Here is a 25,180-nt window from a genome sequence, read left to right on the forward strand (position 1 = left end):
CCCAACCCTATCCCTAACCCTAACCTTGCTTAATGGGTCACGGAGAATTATTGGGAACGCATTATCTAAAGTGACCCAATAAGCATGCATTCTCCATTCTCTCCCATTGAGAAAGCAATCTCCAACTGCAACCGTTAAGCATGCATTCACAATCCTCTCCCATTGGGAAAGCATTATAAAATGTGACCCATTAAGCATGTATTCTCCAACCTATCCCTTTAGGAAAGCCTTATCCAACGTCACCTATTAAGCATGCATTCTCCATCCTCCTCACACTTTGGGAAAGCATTCTCCAATGTCTCCCTTTAGGAAAGCATTGTCCAACGTCACCCATTAAGCATATATTCTCAATCATCTCCCATTCGGAAAGCATTCTCCAAATTCACCCATCAAGTAAACATTCTCCAACCCCTCCCATTGGGAAAGAATTCTCCAACATCACCCATTAAGCATGCATTCTGCAATGTATCCCATTGGGAAAGCATTCTTCAACGTCACCCATTAAGCATGCATTCTCCAACCTCTCCCATTGGGAAAGCATTTCCCAGCATCACCCATTAAGCATGCATTCTCCAACCCATTTGGAAAGCGTTCTCCAACATTTCCCATTGGGAAACATTATCCAACATCTCCCAATATGCAAGCATTCTCCAACCTCTCTCATTTGGAAAGCATTCTCCATTACCCATTAATCATGCATTCTCCAACCTCTCCCATTGGTAAAGCATTCTCCAACATCACCCATTGGGAAAGCATTCTCCAACGTTACCCATTAAGCATGCATTCTCCAATCTCTCCCATTAAGAAAGCATTCTCCAACGTCACCCTTTAAGCAAGCATTGTCCAGCGTCTCACATTGGGAAAGCATTCTCCAAAGTCTCTCATTAAGCATGCATTCTCCAAGGTGGGCGATCCAACAAAATGCAATGGAGAAATAATCCAGTTTGAGACTGCTGTCACTGCCCTGATTCAATTCTGGAATTCTGGGAACTGTAGACATAAAGTCTTCTCTTTCAGAGATCTCTGGTACCACAGTAAATGATGATTCTTTAGCACTGAGCCAGGCCAGTTAAACCAGCCCCAAACTGAATTATTTCTGCAGTGTGTGTTTGACCTTAGTGAATGACAAAGGAAAATACGTAGCAATTGATATTCATTTAATAGAACGTTAAATCCTGGTGATAGGGATCTATGCCCCAGTCTATGAGAAATGTACATTGTATATGGAATTAAAAAATACCATAATTGGTTTAAGAAAATTGATATTTATTATGAGATTGTAATGGAGTTGTAGGCCCACAATCAGATATATATCTGGAGAGGAAAACATTAAAAAGAGGCAAGGAAAGCTAGCAAAATAATCTTCTGAATTGGTAGATCAATTACAATTAGTGCACATGTAGCTATTAAAAGAAAATAACAAACAAACAAAACAACATCAACACATACAAACTCTTTACTTTCCATTAAGATCCCCTCAAATCATTATCCAGAACTGATATGATTTGGATTTCTAGCAATTTAGGAAGAGTATTAAGCAAAATTGAAATTTTGGCTAAAACTTTGTTTGACCATAATCTGGTAGTGGTATTATTTAAGGAAAGAAATTAATCTTTTAGGTGGAGGCTAAATGGATTATTATTACAGAAAAAGGAGATAATGAAAGACTGTAAGATTAAATTCAAATGAGGTAGATAATAGTATTGTTTGAGCTGCAAGTAAGGAAGTTATCAAATAATTTTTAATACAGATGAATAAAATAAAAAATAAAGGAAATTGTGTTATAAATATGCAGGAAAATACAACCAAAGCCAAAATCCACAAAACAGTGGTTTTTTTTTTTTAATTTGGTGATTTTTTTATTATTTGAAAATGCACAAAATACATCATGTGAGCTTTTTCAAGTTCTTCATCAGGAAAAGACATTAAAAGTCATAAAGGTGAAAAAACTGACAACTATCGAATTCTGAAATGTTAGCCATTAAGGGTGGCTATCTTTTTTTGTTTCCATATTTTCTATCCTTTTCTGTTTCCTTATTTTTCACATTCATAAGAGTTATTTGAAGAGACTTATGAAACCCATTTTTGTTACACAATTTCTGTTTTGCAGTCGCAGGAAGCTTTGCATTTTTTCTGGACGAAGTCCGTTTCACACCCAAAGTTGTTTAATGTTTCTGCACACTGCTCAGCACTGTATTCATTTTTGTACTTGCATGGATTGGCTAAAAAGAATAATTAAAAAAACAGTTAGATGAGATTGAACCCTTTAAAAAAAATTCTCTGTACTTTGCAGGATGTACACTTGTAAGTGTAAAGAATATTCACAAATTTTCTCAAGCTTGATGAGGAAAGGTGTTGCAAAAATGGCAAACTGATATTTTTTGCATAAGAGCAAAAAGACCAGTCAAGACATTTTAATTTTTCAGTTTTATTCAGTATTTGTGTAAAAAATGGTATTGATTACTAATTCAATGTTTGTGTGTAAAAGTGTATGTTGTACATTGGCTGGATCCTGTATCAGATAAGTAACTTAACTAAGTACTTAACTTAGTATTTAATGGCCTGTTACAGACTGCCAAAATAAAGCTGCTTTGGGTCTCTCTGGAGATATGCTATTTAAATGATGCATGGATCCTAAGAGTCCGGAGGTCACACCAAAGCCACACTCCATTCCTAAGCACTGGAGTGCAGCTTTGGTGCAGCTTCCGGATTCTTAGGACCCATGCATCATTTAAATAGCCTATCTCCAAAGAGACCCAAAGCAGCTTTATTTTGGCAGTCTATAACAGGCCAATGTCTCCTGGCCAGATGGAAATATCATTCAACCATGCTCTGATCATCAGCAGAATGGCCCTTTGGTTCCTGTTTTGCACTTATGATAACTACTTACATTACACATTTACCATTTTGACACTATTGCCAAGCTTGGCCCCCAGCCTTCTTTAGATCAGCTGCATGGAGAAAATGAGTGCCATTCTGATGAGCATGGTTGAATGATGCTTCCGTAAAGTTTGGGCAGGTTGGGCCAGGAGAAGTCATTTCATTAAGTACAAGCTAATACAGTATTCTGGCCATTGTTTTTGTACAAAATGAGGCATTTCACCTAAAATATCCTGAAATACATTATTATTATTATTATTATTATTATTATTATTATTATTATTTGATAATCTTGCCCATCACTCAGAAAATGTTGACATTTTTCATTCTTATTCAAAAGAACAAAAAGCAAAAAAACCTACATACAGTCTCTTTTGTTAGCATCCCTCAAATAGGTCTTCCTTAATACTACACTTCTTAAAGGCTAGCAATGAACCAGTCCATTGAGCAGCACTGGGTTAAGGTTTCTAGTCTTTCAGGAGTTTCATTCATCAGATGGTCAAAACAGAGACTTTTGGGTGTAATTAAGGTGTTGGAAAACCATAATATAGCATTGGCCACTATTGGTCTAATAGAAATAGACAATGATTTTCTAAGGTTTGCAAGAAATTATGGAACAATTAATATTTTTAAGAAGAAAACTGACAGGTCCAAAACACACTGCAGAAATATTCCAGTTTGAGACCACTTTAACTGTCCTGGCTCAATGCTAGGGGATTCTGGGAATTGTATTTTTGGAGACATTTAGCCTTCTCTGTCAGAGAGCTCTGGTGCCATAATAAACTACAATTCCCAGGATTCCATAGCACTGAGCCATGGCAGTTGAAGTGGTCTCAAACTGGGTTATTTCTGCAGTGTGTTTTGGACCTTAGAAAAGGATACAAATTATCCAGAACAGCAGCTTTATACAGTCACTTACTGCAGAGTTTATTGTCACAGTTGTTAGGACAGTCTCCACATGTCGGACCTTCTTTGTAGGGTTTCGGTAACATTTCTAATATGTTTCCTCTGAAAACACAGAGGACATCAGCCATCAAAGTTCAGTTCTTCAGATACAGATAAATGGAATACACAGCTTTGATAGCTCATACTGTAGTAGCATTGATTTATCTCAAATTTCTTTTTGATTATTGATTTAAGAAAGTAACACACAAATTATTATAATAAGGCATATTATTAATTTTCAGTCTGATTATGAAAATTCAGCATATTAATCTACCATTTTGCTTCAACCTCAGTACAAGTACTAAGCTAAGACAGTTTTTCGCCATCTTTCCCCCCTTAACTGGTCTGAAGAGAGGGAGGCATCCAAGGGCCCCCCAAAGATTAAAGTGACTTTCTTTACTCTCCCCAGGCTCAAGCTAGCAACACAATCACCACACAACACAAGGCCATTTCTGTTTGCCTTCTCTCCATGGCAATGTACAATAGCAACCGGAGCCTGCAGGTGGGACGAGGCTCCTGTCATTGCCAGTCTTCTTGCACGATTTCCTGCTTCCTTGTAACTGCTGTTTTAACCTCTCCTTAGGCCAGTGACAAAGGAAAAATCCAGGATTTACTGCTTCAGATGGCCCAGCCAGCCAGAACATTTTTTAGTTCCTTCAATCCAGGATTTTCCAGGTTTTCTGGGATTAATGGCAAACCTAATCTTGAGCCCCCCATTTCAAGATCATCCCCTCCTGAGAAATTCAAGCACCAAGAAGCAAGACTCCTGTGTAGTTGAGTCCCCTGGGAAATTACCAGCAAGAAGTGTATTAGCTGATAGCCACTTAACAGTGTCTTACATATTTCCCCTTTCCCATGATATAGTAAGTTTATACTTAAAATAATTATATAATATTTTATTTTATTATTTTGTCATTATCTTCATAGTTGTCACATTTTAACTCTTCTAGTTGTTGTTGTTATATTTGTATTGCAGATAAATGTTTTTTGAGCCTAATCCTTTATTCTTAGGGGCACTGGAAAAACAAGATGAAATTACAATTCCTCAGTCAGGCTGCTGAATACATTATTTTCAACAAATATAAATTAGGGGCCATTTTGCACATTAGGACTATACCACCATGATTCCATTTTAACTGCCATGGCATCATCCTATGGAATAATGTGATTGGGAGTTTAGAGAGCGGCATTTGGGATTCTCATACTCCTCTTGGTGCCTCTTATCAAACCACAAATGCCGGGATTCCACAGGATGCAGCCATGGCAGTTAAAGTTGAATCATAGCACAATAATTGTTTAGTGTGAAAGGGCCTTGAGTTTACTAGATGAAATGAAGGAACATGTGGAAACTTTGAACAGAGTAAAGTGAGAACATTATATAGAGAGTTCATACTCACGTAGGGCAGAAACGACATACATAAAAGTGAGTGAACGTTTCCTGCAGTGGGCAGAAGGCATATGCACATCCAATCTCATTTGAATTATACCAAACCATCTGTGAGAGAGAAAAGATTAACAAATATTTCAGCTCTCAGTCTCATGATTATACAGTCACAGAATAGTATGGCTATTTAAGTGAAATGAATTATATCTACTTCTCCCCTGAATTTGGGGGTAGGGGAAATTACCATAAAACATGTCTCCTGATGAAGGCTCTTGTCCAGGATCCATACACTGGTTCTTTGGCTGAAGAAAACTTGGTGCAATTTAGCAGTGTGCTTGATGGCATAACAACTGTTCTAATGGAGTGCATGCATATATCTATATAAATGTAGTATATAAATTAAAGTGATTTGTAATTGGTGTTGTTTTCTTTGGTTTCCAGTGTAAGAATGCTGAAATTAAGCTCCTTTACAGTGCAAGAAACTATATTTTTAATCCATATGATTCTGCATGATTTCTTACATCTACAACCATCAACAACCATCAACAGACTGATGCATTACGAATAATGACTAAGGGTTTTCTCAGATAATTTTTCAGTAGTAATGCAATTTAAAGGAAGCCACAGTTACTACAATATTAGCAGATAGCACATTATCTGCTAATAATTTATAAGGAAGCACATAAGGAATGGCTAAAAAGTTAAGGAATAAGATTTAATAGCTGCCTAAATTCCTTGAAGACACTAGATCTTGTCTGGTCATAGAAGCTAAGTAGAGTCAGCTCTGGTTAGTAATTGGATGAGATCCCACCAATGAATACCAGATGCTGTAGGTTATGCCCCAAATAACACTACAGAAATAATCCAGTTTGAGACTGCTTTAACTGCCCTAGCTCAATGCTAAGGAATTCTGTGAGACATTTAGCCTTCTCTGTGAGGGAGCACTGATGCTACAAAAAACTACAATCCCCAGGAACTAGACAGGAGTGCCCTCTCTCCCATTTTTGTTTATAAGTGAATTGGAAGTACTGTATTATTGAATGAAATACGGCGTAACAAGAATATTAATGGGTTAAAGGTTAAGATCCATGAATTTAAATTACAAGCCTTCGCCAATGACTTGGTACTTATTTCAGAAAAGCCCCAAAAACAAATACTTATTGATTCCAAACCATCGAAGATTTTGGTAAAATATCAGGTTTTAAAATCAACTGAAAGAAGACAGTGTTATTAACCAAGAACATGAACAAAAAAGAAGATCTAAAATTGGAAGAGATAACAAATTGTGAGGTGAAAAAGATTGGGAAAGGGGTTAATTATGAATTTCATTTGATTGTAATGTTTTTATTTTCTTTGGTTGCTATTGTATTTGTTTACAGATTTTGTTTGCTTAAGTATTGGTCAGGGGATTGGGAAGGGATTATTTTGTAACTTATTGTAATTTTTGTATTGTATTTCCCACTGCTGTTAGCCGCCTGGATTCCCCGTGATTGGGCAGGATACAAATAAATTATTATTATTATTATTATTATTATTATTATTATTATTATTATTATTACTCCACACTTAGAAAGAGGTAAAGAAGACTAACTATCGGTTTATCACCACATGAAGCCTTCTTTGGAAGATGGACAGAAACTAAAAATTGGTTAAGATATAAAGACATCCTTCGGAAAACAGACAATGGCAAATATGAAATAAAATCCATAGAAGATATTGAACAATCAGATTGGAAGGTACATTGTGTTCTTGTATACACAACTTAAGGAAAGATTCAAGATGGACCTCTAACTAGAAAATTTTGTAAATGACGCACAAGAATTTCATTACATTCTATTGGGTACAAGAGGAAAGAAAATGGCAAGACTATATAAGTTATTATTGGAAAGAAACCAAGAATCTGACTTTATTATAGAAAATATGATTAAATGGGCTACTGATATGGGGAGAACCATAGATCTGAACAGTTGGGAATATGCAAGAAATATAACTGAAAAATGTACAAAATCATAGAATCATAGAGCTGGAAGAGATTGCAAGGGCCATCCAGTCCAACCCCCTGCCATGCAGGAAATCCAGATCAAAGCATCCCCAACAGATGGCCATCCAGCCTCTGTTTAAAGACCTCCAAGGAAGGAGACTCCACTACACTCCGAGAGAGTTTGTTCCACTGTCGAACAGCCCTTACTGTCAGGAAGTTCCTCCTAATGTTGAGATGGAATCTCTTTTCCTGCAGTTTGCATCCATTGCTCCGTGTTCTAGTCTCTGGAGCAGCGGAAAACAAGCTGGCTCCCTCCTCAATATGACATCCCTTCAAATATTTAAACAGGGCTATGTCAAGATGTAAAAGATGTCAAGATGTAAAAGAAAGCTCTTGGAAGCTAGAACAGAGATGGCATCTAACTCCATTGGAAATATCAAAAATATATAACACTAACTTCAACAAATGTTGGAAATGTAATCAGAACATTGGCTCATGGATACATGTATGGTGGAAATGCCTGAAATGGAAAACTTAATGGAAAACAATTCATTACACAATCCAGGAAATACTCGAAATGAAAGTTGAGCTTAAACCAGAGTTGTGTTTATTGGCATATGGTAATTAAGATAGACCCCTAAATTAAGAATAAATACTGGAAAATTATTTTATATATGGTCACTACAACCAGAATATTAATTGCTCAAAAGTGGCTCTCAGTAGAGGCTTTTAAGGTTATCTGATCTGTAAAGAAATGGACAAATTTACCACCTGGTTAAACTATAAAGACGATAAGAAAACAGAAGAGACATGGTCCCCAGTAACAAATTATTGTAAAAAAAAGATGGCAAGAAGGGAAAAGAGCAGAACACTCAATTGAAAATCAGAATAATAAATATTTAGAAATAGAAATTAGGAAATTACAGAGTTAATGCAATAATATGCATTTATTGTACACATAAAATTGAGAATAATTGCTCAATAATAATTTGATATATTCCATATAGCCTTGTATTACTCCACAAAGGAAGCAAGAATATTTACACTTAGTAGACTAAGGGAAGTGAAACTTAGAAATATGACAATGTGACAGACAAATGCAAGAATTCAAGATGTCAATATATGTATATTTTATTTGTTGTAAATAAAAATAATAATAAAAAAACTATCCCCAGGATTCCCTAGCATTAAAGCGGTCTCAAACTGGATTATTTCTGCAGTGTGTTTTGGGAGCTTATTGCATGGACAAAAACCCCGACTGCACCCCAGGAATTCCCACACTTAATTTGCTACCGATTCCACCAGGAAAGTTGATTGGATATAAATCCTTGAAATAAATAAATAGGATTGCTAGTATGTGTTTAATGATTACAAAATGTCTTCATTGTCTATATACACTGTCAACTGAAAGAATTCTGGAGAAGAAATGAAAAAAAATATGTAGAGAAAAGCACACAAAAATTTAAATAGGAAGCATGGAATTGAATTTAGACAAATAACATTAAATTAAATTAAATGTAGACGAATAAAAAAAATAGACTTACTGTATTCAGAAATCTGTTCTAAAATAGTTGCCTATTTTAGACCAAACACCAAAACATATGTTTTTAAGATCATGGGTAAATTTAAAAGTAAATTAGGAAATGTATCAGGATATACTGTAAAATAAATAAATGTAAGAGAGTCAGCATGGATTATGACTGTGGAGAACAGGGATTGATTCAGCCATGAAACTCAGAGTGACCTTGGGCAAGTTACATGCATTCAGTCTCAGAGGCAAGCAATGACAAATCTCCTCTGAACAAATTTTGCCAAGAAAACTCCACGATAAAAGCTAGAGTTATGGCCTGAGGGTCCCCAAAATGACTTGGAGGCACATGACAACAAACAGCGTGCTGTTGTGATTTGAGTGCTGGACGAAGATTTTGGGAGATCACGGTGACCTTGTGTAAGTCACACTCTCTCAATCTTAGAGGAAGGCAAAAGCAAATTCCCCCTGGACAAATCTTGCCAAGAAAACTCCATTACAGAACCTAGAGTCATGATGTTAGTGTCACCATACATCAGAAATGATTTGAAGGCACACAACAACAAATCAGTGTAATGGAGAAGCAACATTCCAGTAGTTCAAATGCATTACTTCATTGCACTCTTTTCCTTTAGGCATTTTTCTTCTCTTTCTGAAGTAAGTTGTGAGGGGACAGAGAGGACAGAGAGGAGAGAATATAATAATAATAATAATAATAATAATAATAATAATAATAATAATAATAATAATTTGTTTTATTTATATACCGCTATTCAAAAGATCATAGCAGTGAACAGCAATTAAGCTAATTAGCAAGTTTGAATATCTTCTCAAATAGAAGATATACAAACTGGTATCTTAAGATAATGCTTGCTTGCTTATGTCTGTACAGGAGCTTCTGAGAAATAATAAACTGAACCTGAACATTCAGACACCTAAAAAATTAATAGAATACAGCACTTCAGCAATAGTATTTGGCATTCTAGAAACCAGGATGTATTTCCACATCACTTATCAATTAAATACTGATGAAAAAGCTGCAGTTCTGATTGATACGTGCTTAGAAAGTCACTCTCTCTCAAGCCATGTGTACATCTCAAGGCATGTGTATCAAAACAATTAATGCAGGAGGATAATACAAAAGTTAGCATCAAAAGTGAAAATATTTTGTATATTATGTTCTCAAAATATATCACATATGTAACTTTTCCTGTTTCAAACATGCATTTAACATTTTGTTTTAGTTCACATTTTAATTTTAATATCATTGGTCACAATATTTCTGATGGCAATTTATGGTGATAATTGCTTTACCTTTATGTTGTGTTTTTTATTTGTAAATAGTTTTGAATGAATGAATGAATGAATGAATGAGTATTTATATACCTCCGTTCCTTCGCTCACGGCGGTTTACAGAATAATAAAAAATACAAGTTACACCAACAAAATTCCCCCATATTAAAAACAGTACAATACATCATTTAAAATCCATCATTCAATCATAATAATTGAGTTTGATTTTATCACAGAAAACGTGAACATGCATCTACAAATAATATCTTAAACAGGTAGGTTTGAGGTTGGACTAGGACTTTGGAGATCAAGGTTTGATTCCCCGCTCAGCCATGGAAATGCACTGGGTGACTATGGGAAAGTCACATACTCTCAACCCGAGAAAACTGTTTAATAATAGATTTGCCTTAGGTGGGTCATCATAGATTTGAAATGACTTGAAGGCACACAACAACAGCAATAACAACAACAACAACAAGTAGCCTCTGCTCATACCTGAGTATATGGCAAAACCTTTCTCCATAACTCTTCTGTCATACTTTTGCCATATATGAATTTTGAGTGTGAAGAATTCCAGAACCCTATGACCTCTGCCCAGCTTCTAGCAAAATTTGATTGTGATATACTCTCACCACAAAGGATATCTGTGATTAAAAAAACACAATTTTTATGTGTTTATGTTGCATTTAACATCTCAGTTCCTCAAACATCTGCTGGTGAATTTGACATTTCTCGAAGTACAGTGCATCCTCCTCATACGCGGCTTTTTCCACACGGCTTTGAGTGTACGCGCTCAAGCCGTGGGGCGCGTGCGGGGCAGAAGGGGCGGCGTGTCCCATTCAATTGAATGGGCGCGCGCTGCCGCGCCGCCGTGCACAAGCCCTATTGTTTCCAATGAGCTCGAGCATAGGCAGAATCCACCTTACGCGGAGGGATCAAGAATGGATCCCCCACGTATGGGGAGGATGCACTGTATTTCAGAGGGGTTGAAGTGATGGCAGTAGCTTCAGCAATAGCAAATTTATAACAAGGCTGCTAAGACTTTAATTATCTGGCAGTAAAATTAGAATTATCTAGACATAAAAGTATGTAACATGTCTTTATTTGACATTCTTTTTGGCAGAACCTGGCATCCACCCACCCTACAATGCCAGCAAATCTTACCACTTCCTTTGAGAAATATGTACATTCACTCCTTCAGAAAGCAATTCAGCAATTAGTTTCTTAGCCAGGAAATTAAAGGAAAAACCCACAGTCTGGCTGTTTCTAGCTGGATGGGTACTAGCTGAATAAATATTTGCTATTATTATTACAGTCTATCCCACCCTTCTCCCAGGGCATCTTACAACACCATGCAGTTAAAATCATACAAACATATTATATTAAAATAGAATTAAATTGCTACAATAATTAAAACAAATTAAATGCTAAAATCAAGTTTAAAAAGATTAAAATGCTTAAAATACATTAAAACAATATAGCAAAAACCTGTCACATGCCTTAAAAACTTTCTGTTTTAAAAGCCTGTCTAAACAAGTAGGTCTTAGCCTGCCGGCGGAACAATAGCAAAAAAGGGGCTATCCTGGCCTCCCTGGAACAGAGTCTGGGGCAGCCATGGAAAAGGCCCTCTCTGTGCTAGTGATGGTGGTGGGATGGACAGAAGGGCCTTCCCTGAGGATCACAGAGCCCTGGCTGGCTCATATAGGGAGGTACGGTCTGCCAAATAGCCTGGACCAGAGCCATATAGGGTTTTATAGGTCATCACCAGCACTTTGAATTCTGTCTGGAAACAGACTGGCAGCCAGTTGAGCTGTTTGAGCAGGGGAATTGTGCAATCTCTATATCCTGCCCCAGTTAAGAGCCTGACTGCAGCTCTTTGGATCAGCTGAAGTTTGTGAACACTCTTCAAAGGCAGCATTACAGTGAGCATTACAGTAGTCCAAACGTGATGTAACCAAGGCATTACCACTGAGGCCAGAACTGATGTCTCAAGGAACAGGCACAGTTGGCGCACAAGTTTTAAATGTGCAAAAGCATTTCTGATCACTATAGAGACCTGGGCATCCAGGTTCAAAGCTGAATCCAGGAGTACTCCCAAACTGTGAACCAACAGGATGGATCCCTATTGCCTGATCTGCCTTTTGACTGACCAGGAGCTGAAAAATTACTCATTATTGTGGGATCCAAGGATGGCTTTTAAAGAGAGGCCTAGCAACTGCCTCCTGTAGCCAAGATGGAATTCTGCCTTGTTGTAAGAAGGCATTGACTACCTCTGTTACTCACTCAGCCAGTCCCCCTCTGGGCTGTTTAATCAGAAGGACAAGGGTCCAAGATACATGTGGTGGTTTTTACCTCTCCAAGGATCCTGCCCTCATCATCAGGCTGCACAAGTTGAAAATTATCTATTAACACTGTTACTGTATTAACTGTAACATCCAAGTCGGAACAGATCTGAATGACTTTATCGGCAAAATGCTGTGCAAATTCTTCTCTGAGTGGTCTGCATTTTCTACTTGAGGATTAGTGTGTAAAAGACCCCTGGCCATCCAGAACAGGTCTGCTGGACGGCGCTGTGCAAATAATTTCTTTGCTATAGTTTTTTGTGGGTTTTTCGGGCTATGTGGCCATGTTCTAGCAGAGTTTCTTTCTGACGTTTCGCCAGCATCTGTGGCTGGTATCTTCAGAGAAGGCAAAACGTCCGAAAGAAACTCTGCTAGAACATGGCCACATAGCCCAAAAAACCCACAAAAAACTATGAATGCTGGCCATGAATGCCTTTGACTTTACAATTTCTTTGCTGCCTGCACTGCCACAGAGTTGGTCTTCAAATAGGCTGTAGCGCATGTTCGGTCATATTCCCTTCTAGTCGTCTGCCAACACTGCTCTAGTCTCCATCTCACTCGCTTCATCACCATCAACTCTCTGGAGAACCAAGGGACTGGTTTGGCTCTACTCCGTAAGAAGTGACACTCAGGAGCAATTGTGTCCACTGCCATGCCCATTTCTCATTGCAAAGGTTGGCCAGAATTTCAATAGAATCACCTGCCGAGGTGACAGGAAACTCCCCAAGAGCCCTCAGGAATCCATCCGGATCCATCAGCCTCCTGGAACAGACCATCCTAATCAGTCCCCCACGTCAGTAGAGGTTCTGAGTCCCAGTGAGTCTAAACTGACCAGATTACGAGCTGTCCATGACAACTGAACCGTGGAGAGTTCCTCCACACCAAGATCATCATCACCTCACCCAGCACAGAAAACAAGGTCCAGAGTGTGCCCAGCAGCATGAATAGGGCCAGTTACCACTTGGGACACACTCATAGTTGTCATGGAGGCCATGGAGGCCACTCTTGAAAGGGCAGTCTCAGCATGGATGTTGAAGTCCCCCAGCACTAAAGGTCAGGAATGGATTCCTGCTAGAAAGGGTTTGATATAGAATGTTAGAATGCCCTAAAAAAAAGAAAGAAAAGTATGTAGCGCATCAATATTAAATTATTATTGTTATTGGCTAGAATTAACTTGGGCACTTACAGGTACATAACCACCATAGTTAGGTAGCTAATTTCAGTATCCCAGCCTGACTCTTCTCCCCCAATCCTCATTTACAACAGCCAATGCAATCATAGAATCATAGAAATAGATTCATAGAGTATTAAGGGGTCCAAAGACCATTCAGTGCGAGCCCCTGCTTGATTCAGGAAATCCATCCAGAATATCCCCAGCTGTACAATCTTTTTCTGAAGTCATCCAGAAAAAGAGACCCGGTCATCTCACTAGGAAATTGGTTCCATTGTTGAACCACTCTAATGTTGGACCTCTGGGGCAGCAGAATACAAACCTGCACCCTTCTCACTGTGACAGCTCCTCAACAGTCTGAATATGTCCAACTCTTTCAACCTTTCCTCATATATATGTTGTTCTACATACCACTTATCATGCTTGATGCTCGTCTCTGAACTTCCTCCAATTTCTTTTAAAAAATCTTAAAAGCACCCAGAATTGAACATAGTATTCCAGCTGAGGCCTGGCCAGTTCATAATAAATAAATAAATAAATAAATAAATCCGGCCTCTTCCGATTGAGGATCGAGGCGGGTAACAACAAAGAAAATACAATATACAACAATAAAAACAACAAGCCCCACAAAACTCCGACCCAACCCTCCCTCCCAACTATAAACTATATAATTAACTATAAAATTAAACAGTAAAAAAATGTTTAAAAATATATATAACTATACATCAAAGTTAAAAACAAATCACAAGTAAGAAAAATAATAAAAGGGGGATTCAATTGGTTCTGGACATTATCAATCGGAGAAGGCCTGCCAGAAGAGAAAGGTTTTTGTCGCCTTTTTAAAAGCCTCGAGCGAGGATAATTGGTGAATCTCTTTCGCCAGGTCATTCCAGGTTTTTGGAGCAGTGACAGAAAAGGACCTCCAGGAGGTCACCGTCAGTCTAGTCTTTCTAGATTGTAAAAGGTTTTTCCCGGAGGATCAGAGTGTATGGGAAGGCTTGTATGGGAGGAGGCGTTCCTTCAAGTAGACTGGACCCAGGCCATGTAGGGCTTCATAGGTGATAACCAACACCTTGTACTGTGCCCGGAAGCTAATAGGCAGCCTATGTAGTGATTTTAAAATAGGTGTAATATGGTCGAACTTGGATTTTCCGGCGACCAGTCTGGCCGCCATGTTTTGAATCAATTGGAGCTTCCGGACGTGGCACAAAGGTTGCCCCATGTAGAGCGCATTGCAGAAATCAAGGCGAGAGGTTACTAGAGCATGTACGACCATTTCTAGGTCCCGCTGCTCCAGGTAGGGGCGCAACTGTCGTATCAGCCGAAGCTGATAACAGGCACTCCTGGCTGTCACATAAATCTGAGAAGACAGTTGAAGCGACGAATCCAGGAGCACCCCCAATCTGCGGACGCAGTCTTTCAGGGGAAGTGTAACCTCATCTAGAACTGGCGAACGTATCTCCGTACCCGGATTGGGGTTACCTATCACAAGTACCTCCATTTTATTTGGATTCAGCTTGAGTCTATTTTCCCTCATCCAATCCACTACCGACTTCAGGCAGTCATTCAGGGGGGAAATGCTCTCCTTGGTCACTGAAGCAGCCCGAGACATAGAGAAATAAATTTGGGTGTCATTAGCGTTCTGATAACACCCCGCCCCGTGTCTCTGGATGATCTCACCCAGCGGTTTCATGTAAATGTTAAACAGCATGGGGGACAGAATGCTGCCCTGAGGGACGCCAGATGTCAGCTCTCTCGTAGAGGAGCAGCTGTCCCCCAGCATCACCATCTGGAATTTGCCCGAGAGGTAGGAACGTAGGTCGGTCAACTAATTACAAATCCATGTAACAGTTACGTTGTCTAACCAGAGTAATATGAAGACTTAGGCTCTGGTGATGAGGAACACTTGAGGTGGGAGGGAATTTAAAAAATGAATTAGTGATAAATTAATAGTATTATACTTTTGTGGAATTATGAATAGTATATGATGAAAAGAAAACAGTAAGAAGAATGAAGATATTAATAATAGTGTCATGTGTTTTTTTAAATTACTGGTTTAGTTAATATTAAATGGTATAATATGAATAAGATTTAGATAAGGTAATTAAGAATGGATAATTAATGTGATTTATTACATATTGTATGTGAAATAGTATCTAAAAGATATTTTTAAATGCTATTTTATGTAGGTTATACTAATACTAATACTACTAATAATAGGGGGAAAGAAGAATAGTTTGTAGAAATATTTAAGAAAGTCTGTGAGTGATACCAGCAAAACCTGAGAACTGAAAGAGATGCTACTAAAGGTTATAGATAAAAGTGGCTACCAGCAGGAGTCTGCAGCAACTTCCGGTTTTTGCTGAATTCAATAAACAATTTACTAAGTTCTGCAAACAATTACAATATGTCAACACATTTTATAGGTACCTAGGACGCAGAAGAGGAAAGGCTGGTTCTCTTTGTCCATTTTGCTTGGGTGACATCTTAAACTTTTAAACTTTGAGCCACTTCTGTGGGTCACTGCAGGGTGGAGCTAGAAGCCTAATTCTATATAACTGCTGGCAGATGATTTCTAGTTCCTTCCTTGCATGAAGAAATGCTGGTTCTTTTTGCCTATTTTGCTTGGGTGAGATCTTAAACTTTTAAACTGTGAGCCACTAGAATCCCAATTCTATATAACTGCTGGCAGAGGTGCACAATTTTTTTATTTTTGTTATATAGTCAAGGAGATTTTGGAGTGCAGAGGAAAAGATGACCTGGGTACAGTGTTGGAGGAGTTCTCCTTTAATTTTTCCCTTTTTCTTTTCTCTTCTTTTCCTTAAGGGGCTTGTGGGGATTTTATTCAGAGGAAGTGAGTCAGAGACTTGCCCCTGAAAGGTGCTAGTAGGCAGGAGCTCTCTACATAACTACAGTCCCTGTTGATTGAACTAACAGTGCTTAGGGACAAAGGCCCAGCCAGCAGGGATTCTTTACACTGTTGTTTAGCAGGGGAAGCCCACAGTCTTGTTTCAGTACTTCCTTAAGGCTTCTCAGTATGGACACTGAGGAACCTGCTGCAGTCACCAAACACTTGTGGGATGTTTGTCTTCTTGCCTAGGATTGTGGGGAACTTCACCTACACCGAGTGCAAGTTGGTAGCCCCCTTGGAAGAGAAAGTCCAGCAGCTTTCAGCATCTTAGGGAGCAAGAGATTTTTCTGAACAGAATGAAACAGATGGTCTTGGATGGGAAACACACAGAGGAAGTTGCTGGGGCTTGTGGGGACTTCCTGTGGAGGTCAATTCACATACAACAGAAGCAGATGGTTGGAGGAATGTCACATACAGAAGTAGGGAAACCTGGGATCATTCTGTGAGCTTGCAGCTACAAAATCAATTTGAATCTCTCTCTCTATTATCAGGGATGATGAGAAACAGCAGCAGGGACATATTTCAGGGACAGAGCAGGAGACCTTGAAAGTACCACCACAGGAAATAGTTGCTGCTAAGCCTTGACGGAGGCGTGTGGTGTGGTGGTGTTGGGGGGGACTCCTGGTTGAGGGGTGCCGAAGCAGTGGTTTGTGGGTTTGACACACATGTGGGCCTGATGCACATGTTTTAACTATTCAAAAGGCACTCCTGGTCACAACTGAGATTTCAAGTCTGAATAAAGGAACATATCAAATTTGCAAAGCAGCATTTTTAGAGAGAGTGTAAATCCATCCAGCAGAGGCTGAATCCCTATTACTTAATCTGCTTTTTATTAACCAGAAGCATCTTTGTTTTGTCTGGATTAAGGGGTGAAACAAAGTGGCAGTTTCAGTCATCTTGGCGGGGGGAGCATGGCATTTGGATGACATATGCCTTGATGCTGCCCCCACACCAGTGTCAAGCCACCCACCCACATGGCAGGCAACACTGCAGTGGTCCCGCAGTGTGGTGTTTAGATACTGCATGCTGCAGGAGCACCGAAAAGCTGCCCAGTGGCAGAAAAGATGGCTTTTTGCCAGTTCAAAAAGGAGCTGCTTTTTGCCACTTCTATTTGAGCCAGCAAATAACTGGGTTGGGGGCACGGTGTGCAGTTGCTGCAGCCCCAACCCGGCATTCGAAAGGGCTGGATCAAGCCCCCCTGCTTTACAACCATCTATTTTGGTCCGAAGTTTCAATTTGTTTGCTCTCTTCCAGCCCATTACTAATTATAGAGAGATGTAGGACCAAAATTGCTTCCTTGGATTGAGGTGGAAAGGATTCCTTGGATTCAGGTAGAAACAGAGTTAGATGGCATCACCACACTGATGGTACCAGGCCAGAAACCTGTCCCAGAGGTTTCATATGTATGTTTAACAGCATGAGGGACAGAACTAGGCTCAGCAATATCCCATAGCACAATAGCCTAGGGGTTGAACAGGTGTTCCCCAGTACAACCTTCTGCGTTTGCTCATCCAGAAAGGAACTAAGCCTAGAAAAATCTCTGAATCCCATCCTTCCAAGATGGCCCAGTACAAACATTAGTCTATTGAGCAGCATAAATGGTTACTTGTCTAAGAAGGTTACTTTTTAAACCAAAATTCCCAGAATCTCCCAAGCAGTGTGGCCACGGTGGCTTGGGAATTCTGGACTGGGAATTCTTGGAGTTAAACTATAAAAAGTTTTTCCCAAGCTCTGTTCAGAAATAGACCAACTTTGCCTGAAGTGTTTAAATGAAATGTATAAAATGCATATTATAATATTAACAAAAATTATTGATTTTATAAATTTAGTAACAAATATATCACCTCAAAAGCATTGTAGACCTAATGTCAATTTCTTTCTATTTATGGAATAAAACTAGGTACAGTATTAACATAACTATCCTTAAAACAACCAATGATGCATGTGTTTTATATTTTATATTAACAATGCCATCATTAAAGACCCAGTTCATACATCTAGCATCTAACCCTTTTTGCTGTCTCCTTTATATCATTTACCATCCACGTATCTGTTCTTTAGGAGGCTGGCTCTTCCTTGACATTCTGCAGCCCATCGTTTTGCACTCTCAGCAGCTCTCTCACTCCATTCCTTCACAAAGGGAATAAATAAATATATATATTTCTGATCAGACGTAACAAATCCTATCATACATTGGAGCACACAGAGAAAAGCTAAAATCACACAAGTCAGAGGAATGATCCTGAAATGGGCCTCCAATTTTCCTTCCCAGGGTAGCCAGAATTTAGCTTTCTAAAAAACTGTCTACAGGCACAACTTCAGCTATTGAATTGAAGGGGGTAGCCGTTCCTTCAATATTTCATGTATGGTTGCCAGTTAGGAGTGTATGCACAGAAGAGGGCATATTACTCTCAATTGTACTGCAGTCAGACAAATCAGTTCTGGATACAGAAAGAGGCAAGAACAATATGTAAATAATTTCCTTCCCTTTAAACTGTTCTATACCATTGATTTATAAATTCACTGGACATAACATTTTACAATGCAATCTCACATCACACTCAGCTCCAGTTTACTCCAGTCTTCCCTGTTGATTGGGAATCTGCTCAATCTGGTCTGGTGCTGTCATCCCAGGGTAGCTGTTGCTGTTGGATCTCTTTGCCAGTAGTCCTGCATACTAACTCTATTCACTAAGGGGTTGTACAGACCAGCAAAAGAATCAGCTTGGGGGCAGAGTGGGGGCATGGTGACCACATGCCGACCACCCTGACTCTGCCCCCATTCTGGTGTAATGCCACCCAAGCAACCACATGGCGGGTGGCATTGTGCTGCATCTTTAGCACACCATTTACATGCACTGCACCAAAGAAGTGGAGAAAAGCCACTACTGCCACTGCAGATAGAGTGTCCTTTCCATGGCGCAAAAAGGAGCTGCTTTTTGTGGCTTCTTTTTGTTCCACAGAAAGGCCAGACTGGGACTGCAGCATGTGGTTGCTGTGGCCCCAATCCAGTGCTTCTAGGGGCTGCATGGAGCCACCCCTTAGGGGCTGTCTGTAGAGCCCCTAAAACTTTGAAGGAAATGCATAGCATGGACTGAAGAGGACACAATAATTTAAGTCAGTACTGTGCAAAGTAATGATCAAAGTAGTGATTGATGGGTTCTCACTGTTAGTGAGAAGGAATGCTCTAGCAACAAATGGACTGCAGACCAGCTACTGGACAAACACAGCATCATTTGATAAAGTCTCACCACAGGTGCTACTATCCTACTCTAATTCCATTTTTAAACCTCATGGGATAAAGTCTGAAGACTGATGGAAGTAGGTTTGACAAATTTTGCTTTTAAGAAATATATGTTACTGAGACAGCTGCAGGACCAGGAGATAAACTGAGGACAGAGCTTGACATGCTGGAGAAAGAGCCTCAAGGAATCTTGAGTGAATTAAGAATTTAATTCAGTGTTTGAGCCACTGCTAGTTGGCAAACAGGGGATTAGACTCATTATCTAAAATCTCTTTTAGATTTAAAATATGTCTGGTTCAGTAATATTGATTTTTCTGTTATATTGGACACCACTGTGTCTTTTTGGACAGAAAGTGGGCACTACAGTGGATGCTTCCATGTGTTATATAGATATACTCAATACCCACTCCTTTCTGTCTGGATGCATTAATTTTGCATTAGGAAAAGCTTTGATATTTGTAGATGCGTAAATACTTTTTAACTGTAGTCCTTGGAGCTGGAACTAAACCCCTTATAATCTTATCAAGTAAAAATAATCTGGGTACACTATTGTTTTAGCTGTTCTGTGTTGTATCAACATGCAGGTAAAGTTGGAGGGAGTTTGCTTGCAATGTAAAGACTTCAAATATTATCTGGTGGTATCAGTGAATTCTAGTTTACCATTTTCAGCATGTTACTAGCAGTTGGTTGCACTGCTCTCCTGGCAGCATTATATGCATCAACAATCTCTTGCTGTTGTTGCTTGGAGAGGCCCAACACAAAGGATTTTTCTCCCTGGAGTTTAAAAGAAATTATTTCCACAGATTTCTCAGATATGAAAAATTCAATTGCCCTTCATTATCCTGATGTGAGTATTGTATGAATTTAAGCTTTCACATAGCCTAAGATCAGTAGCCTAGACAGGTACTTAGTTGTACCTCATAAATTCCTTTACCAGCTTACCAAATCCAGATAAGGAGGGAAAGAAAAGATTTGCATGATCTTTATGAAAAGTTTGCTAGAGAGTGTAGAGGGACAACACTCTGATAGTCATAATCAAGCTTACAGTTGGCCAGGTAAATTGAAACAATGACTTGACTCCTTTATGTTATGCTATCTTTTTATTTTGTAGAAGTATTCACTATATCCTTTGTTATTATGACTACTTGAGATGTTTATTCCTGTACAACCAGTCCTGAATATACACAGTTCATAACTTAACTATATTTTTCTTCCTATTTCCTTTACTTCCTTTCCTGTCAAATAACCATTATGTTGGTGTATCAACATAAACCAGCAATAATGTTGGCTTATCAACCAGATAAATCTGCAGTAAGTATTCAAAAGCAGTACTATGAAAAGTTTAAAGATGCTTTGAGTTCCATCTAATAAATCTAATAAATATCTGTGAGCTGTCTTGGGTCCCTTCTGGGAGAAAGGTGGGATAAAAATGAAATAAAATAAATACAGTGTGCCCTTTTTTTTTATGCGGGGGATCTGTTCTGGACCCCCCGCATTAAAAAAAACCCGCATGTGCTCGAGCCCCACTGAAAATAATGGGGCTCATGTATGGCATGGCGGCGCATTGGCGCAGTGGGGCATGCATGCCACGGGTGCACACCCCATTAGTCTTAATGCGCCCCTTGTGCCCCTTGCACCTTGCAGGCTCCCGCGGGCTCCCTCATGGCTTTCAGCATATGCTGAAAGCCGTGTATGGTGCGTCCATGTATGACACAGGCATACTGTAAATGAATGAATAAATAAAGGTAGTTTAGGGGGGGAAATGCCCAAAACAGATGGGCTTCAGGCTGCATTGGGAGCATGCTGTTTACACAACACATGCCCTGAAAGCAGGCTGAAGCTGTACTGAGGCTGGATCAACAAAAAACAACCAGGCCAAAAAGGAGCCAATATAATCCATTCCTGCTGGTGGTCTGGTTTGGGACTATGGTGGTGGCACACATCGGGAGTGGGCTCATGCAGTCGCTGCAGTCCAAGCATGGCTGGAACTGGAGTGGCCTCGCACTGCTCCTTTGGGCTTGTCTGCATGACCCTTATAACAACAATCTGACTCATTTTTATAGCACAATTCCTTACGTGTTTCTTCAGAAATAGTACTGTGTTCAGAGGGACTACTCAGTGTTTCACACTGTGGCTTTACTTAATTATTTTAAAATTTTAACAGTGAAGCAGTAAATCAATTAATTAACAGTCATTTGTCCATTATAAAATAACAATTAGTTAAAATGCACTAGTGCATTAGATCTCTTCCTATTTCATGGGCAAGATAGAGAAAGCAACTAGCTTCATAGTCATTCACAGTATACCCATACAACTAAAGGGAAACTCATAATGCATAGAGTTGTATATATTCATTATGCCAAATAAACTTAGGAGATCAACAGACCGCCCCTAAGGGGCAGCATCCCACTGCTTTCCTAGCCAAATTGGGGCCATGGCAACCTCATGCCGTGGCCCCGATCTGACCTTTTGAGGGTGCAAAAAGGAGCAGCAAAAAGTGGCTCCTTTTTGTGCCCTCAAAAGGGCACCATAGTTGTGTCGCCGCAGCTATATGGTGCTCCTTCAGCACTGCATCATTTGGATGCAGTGCTGGAGGAGCGCCATGATGCCATGCACTATGTGGAGCAGCCCAGATCCAATACTTGTCTCTGAAGTCACTTTGGTGGGCATTTTTCAAAGTTGGGAGCTTTCCAACTTTGAAAAATAGCCGCCAAAGCAAGTTCAGGGACCAGTATTGGAGCTGAGCTGTACCCGGATGGCAGTTTTGGAGGCAAAAGCCATGTGATAGCTCCAGGGGGCAACCCAAATTTGACCTGAATTTGGGAGTGGTAAATTGCTTTATTTTGGTGTGTGCTAAGCTCCTAAGTGGCATTTTAATAATAAATAATAATAAATAATAAAAGTTTTATTTTTATACCGCCCTTCTTGCAATCAGGGCGGTGCACAACATATCAAGCAATTACATTACAAATACAATAAAAATACAATTAAAACCCACGTTAAAAACCCATTCTGGCCAGCTTGCCACTGCTGTCAGAGGGGGGGAGACTAACTGGAACTTGTGTCCGGGAATGCTAACTGGAACAGGAAGGTCTTTAATTCCTTTTCTATTGTTTCCTACTGTAATCTCAGAACTGCTGCTAATTGAGCATAAAATACCAGTTGGTTATCCTGCTATAAGCTTCAGCTTTGCATGACCATTTTACAGTGGATCATAGGATAATCTTGTCACATTATTATTATGGTTGTTGTTATTATTATTATTATTATTATTATTATTATTATTATTATTATTATTATTATTATTTCATACCTGTGCTAGGGATACTTGTAGCACAGCAGCCAAGGGCAGGAAGACAATTGGAAGAAGCATTTCTGGGGAAACAAAAGCAATCAGGAAATATAATTAAGTATCTGTTTAGTCTAGAGAAGAGAAGGTTAAGAGGTGATATGATAGCCCTGTTTAAGGACTTGAAGGGATGTTATATTGAGGAGGGAGCAAGCTTGTTTTCTGCTGCTCCAGAGAACAGGACATGGAACAATGGATGCATACTGCAGGAAAAGAGATTCCACCTCAACATTAGGAGGAACTTCCCGACAGTGCAACACATTTCCTCCTTGGAGGTCTTTAGACAATGGCTGGATGGCCATCTGTCAGGGATGCTTTGACTGAGAGTTTCTGCATGGCAGAGGGTTGGACTTGTGGTCTCTTCTAATTCTATGATTCTAGGATCATCACTGACTATTTGGGGATATATTTATTCAGAAGGAAGTCCTACTGTGTCTTATAGTGTTACTCCACGAAATAGCCGTCCTTCGCTCCTAGTTGAACTTTGATATCTATTTAATATTAAAAACATAAAATTATGTTTGGTCACATAGCCACTGAGGATGTCCCAATGTAAGGGCAATATCCTGCTCAAATATAGAAATCTGGTAGGTTTTGCTTGGAAACACTAGTGCACATAGACAGGATAGGTCCACTGAGTCTGGAATATGCATAATCTCATCACATAGGACTGTGATGGTGGGCAGTGGATGGAAATCAAAGGACACTTTCCTTTGGAGACATCTGGATTAATTGTCCTGCCATTTCCACACACCTCTGGCCATTCTTCCTCCTGGAAACATCTACTCAAACTCTGGGGAACCATCCCAGGACACGTTTCCTCCTATAAATATGCCCTGTTGAGTTCAAACAACCACACTGACCATTCCTCTCTTGACTCCTTGCACACAGCCTGGGACCTGGGTAGGCCTTGGAACATGCAGTCCTGCCCAGGTCCCAGGATGTGTGCTGAACCAGACTCAATCATCTTGTCAGCTGATCAGAGCTCCATGCCTGAATTCAGAGGATTTATCCTCTGCTAAACCCTCTGAAATCACTTTGGAACAGCCTGCCAGAAGAGATCCGTCGTATCAACAGATGCTTTCAAGAAAGCACTTAAGACGGATCTCTTCCGGCAGGCTTATCCATTTGATCCACCATAACTGAACCTGGGTAACATTCCATCTTCCATTAATCATATATAGGTGTGGATTTGTATTATTGAATTTGCTATGTTATCTAATTGATGTAATTTTGGATAACTTTGTGCTTGCTGTAATGGTGATTTTATCTGATGTACTCCCGCCTCAATCCATAGGGAAAGGCGGGAAATGTAAATAAAGATATATTTTTTTAATTATAAGCTATTACCTTTACATCCTTAGTTCTTATATGTGTATGTGAGTGAGTGTCTTTGAGTGAAAGTTTATTTCTCTTTGCTGTTATAAATAAAACTAAACTTATTTGGAATCTCCAGTCTGGAGGTCTTTGGGTTTGGAACCATTTATACATAGGCTAGACCATGGCTTTTAAATTGTTACCGTATTGAATACACTTGTGGGTGCCCTCCTGGGACTCTAGCATTTTGGGTATCAACAAGGGTCACTTTCAAGGGCATGTGCTTACAATTAAAGCTCTGGAATGACTCTTTTTCTGTCCCCCACTTTTATGGTAGGACATATATTTCAATTTAGCTCCATATAGGTGTTAAACAGGAGTAAGGAGGAGGACAGGATGGAGCACAGAGCCCTGCAGGAACTGAACTATTGTCCTCCAATACCATATCCTGGGATTTTTCTACCAACAAGGAATAGAAGCTTGTTTCAACAATGTCCCCAACTCTTCTCTGCTCCATGTGACATGCCTAAGAGTCTTAAAAATAATTGATAGGTGCAAGCAAAACAACAGAGATGCAATGGTCCTTCTCTGTCCCACCAATTCAGCAAGACTGAAAAAGAAATGAGGGCTGGTCCTTTCAGGCAAATAGGACAATTCCTCCCCAATTGAAAATGGTAGTGTGGGATATCATGGATTCCATGGGTGAAACTGGAACAGTTGTCCACCATGATTTAATCCAAAGTAGCTAAATGAAATCTCAGTATAGTAACATACATAAAATGCAGCAGAAAAAAAGCTAGAGGAAACAAGACAATTTTCAGAGCTCATCTCAAAGA

General features: G+C 39.4%; 1 protein-coding gene across 1 annotated transcript; it reads right to left on the reverse strand.

The window, feature by feature from the left end:
* Window positions 1–1,896: 1,896 nt before the first annotated feature.
* On the reverse strand, window positions 1,897–23,791 carry LOC121925619 (cysteine-rich venom protein TEL1-like). The gene is made up of 8 exons (XM_042457976.1): window positions 23,782–23,791; window positions 22,992–23,053; window positions 20,339–20,452; window positions 18,475–18,565; window positions 10,507–10,655; window positions 5,223–5,320; window positions 3,800–3,888; window positions 1,897–2,222 (listed from the first exon to the last, which is right to left on the reverse strand). The coding sequence occupies exons 1-8, from the start codon at window positions 23,789–23,791 to the stop codon at window positions 2,089–2,091; spliced, it is 747 nt and encodes a 248-aa protein (XP_042313910.1). The 3' UTR covers window positions 1,897–2,088.
* Window positions 23,792–25,180: the final 1,389 nt, after the last annotated feature.

The sequence above is a fragment of the Sceloporus undulatus genome, chromosome 1 (assembly GCF_019175285.1).
Source record: "Sceloporus undulatus isolate JIND9_A2432 ecotype Alabama chromosome 1, SceUnd_v1.1, whole genome shotgun sequence".
NCBI classification, from domain to species: domain Eukaryota; kingdom Metazoa; phylum Chordata; class Lepidosauria; order Squamata; family Phrynosomatidae; genus Sceloporus; species Sceloporus undulatus.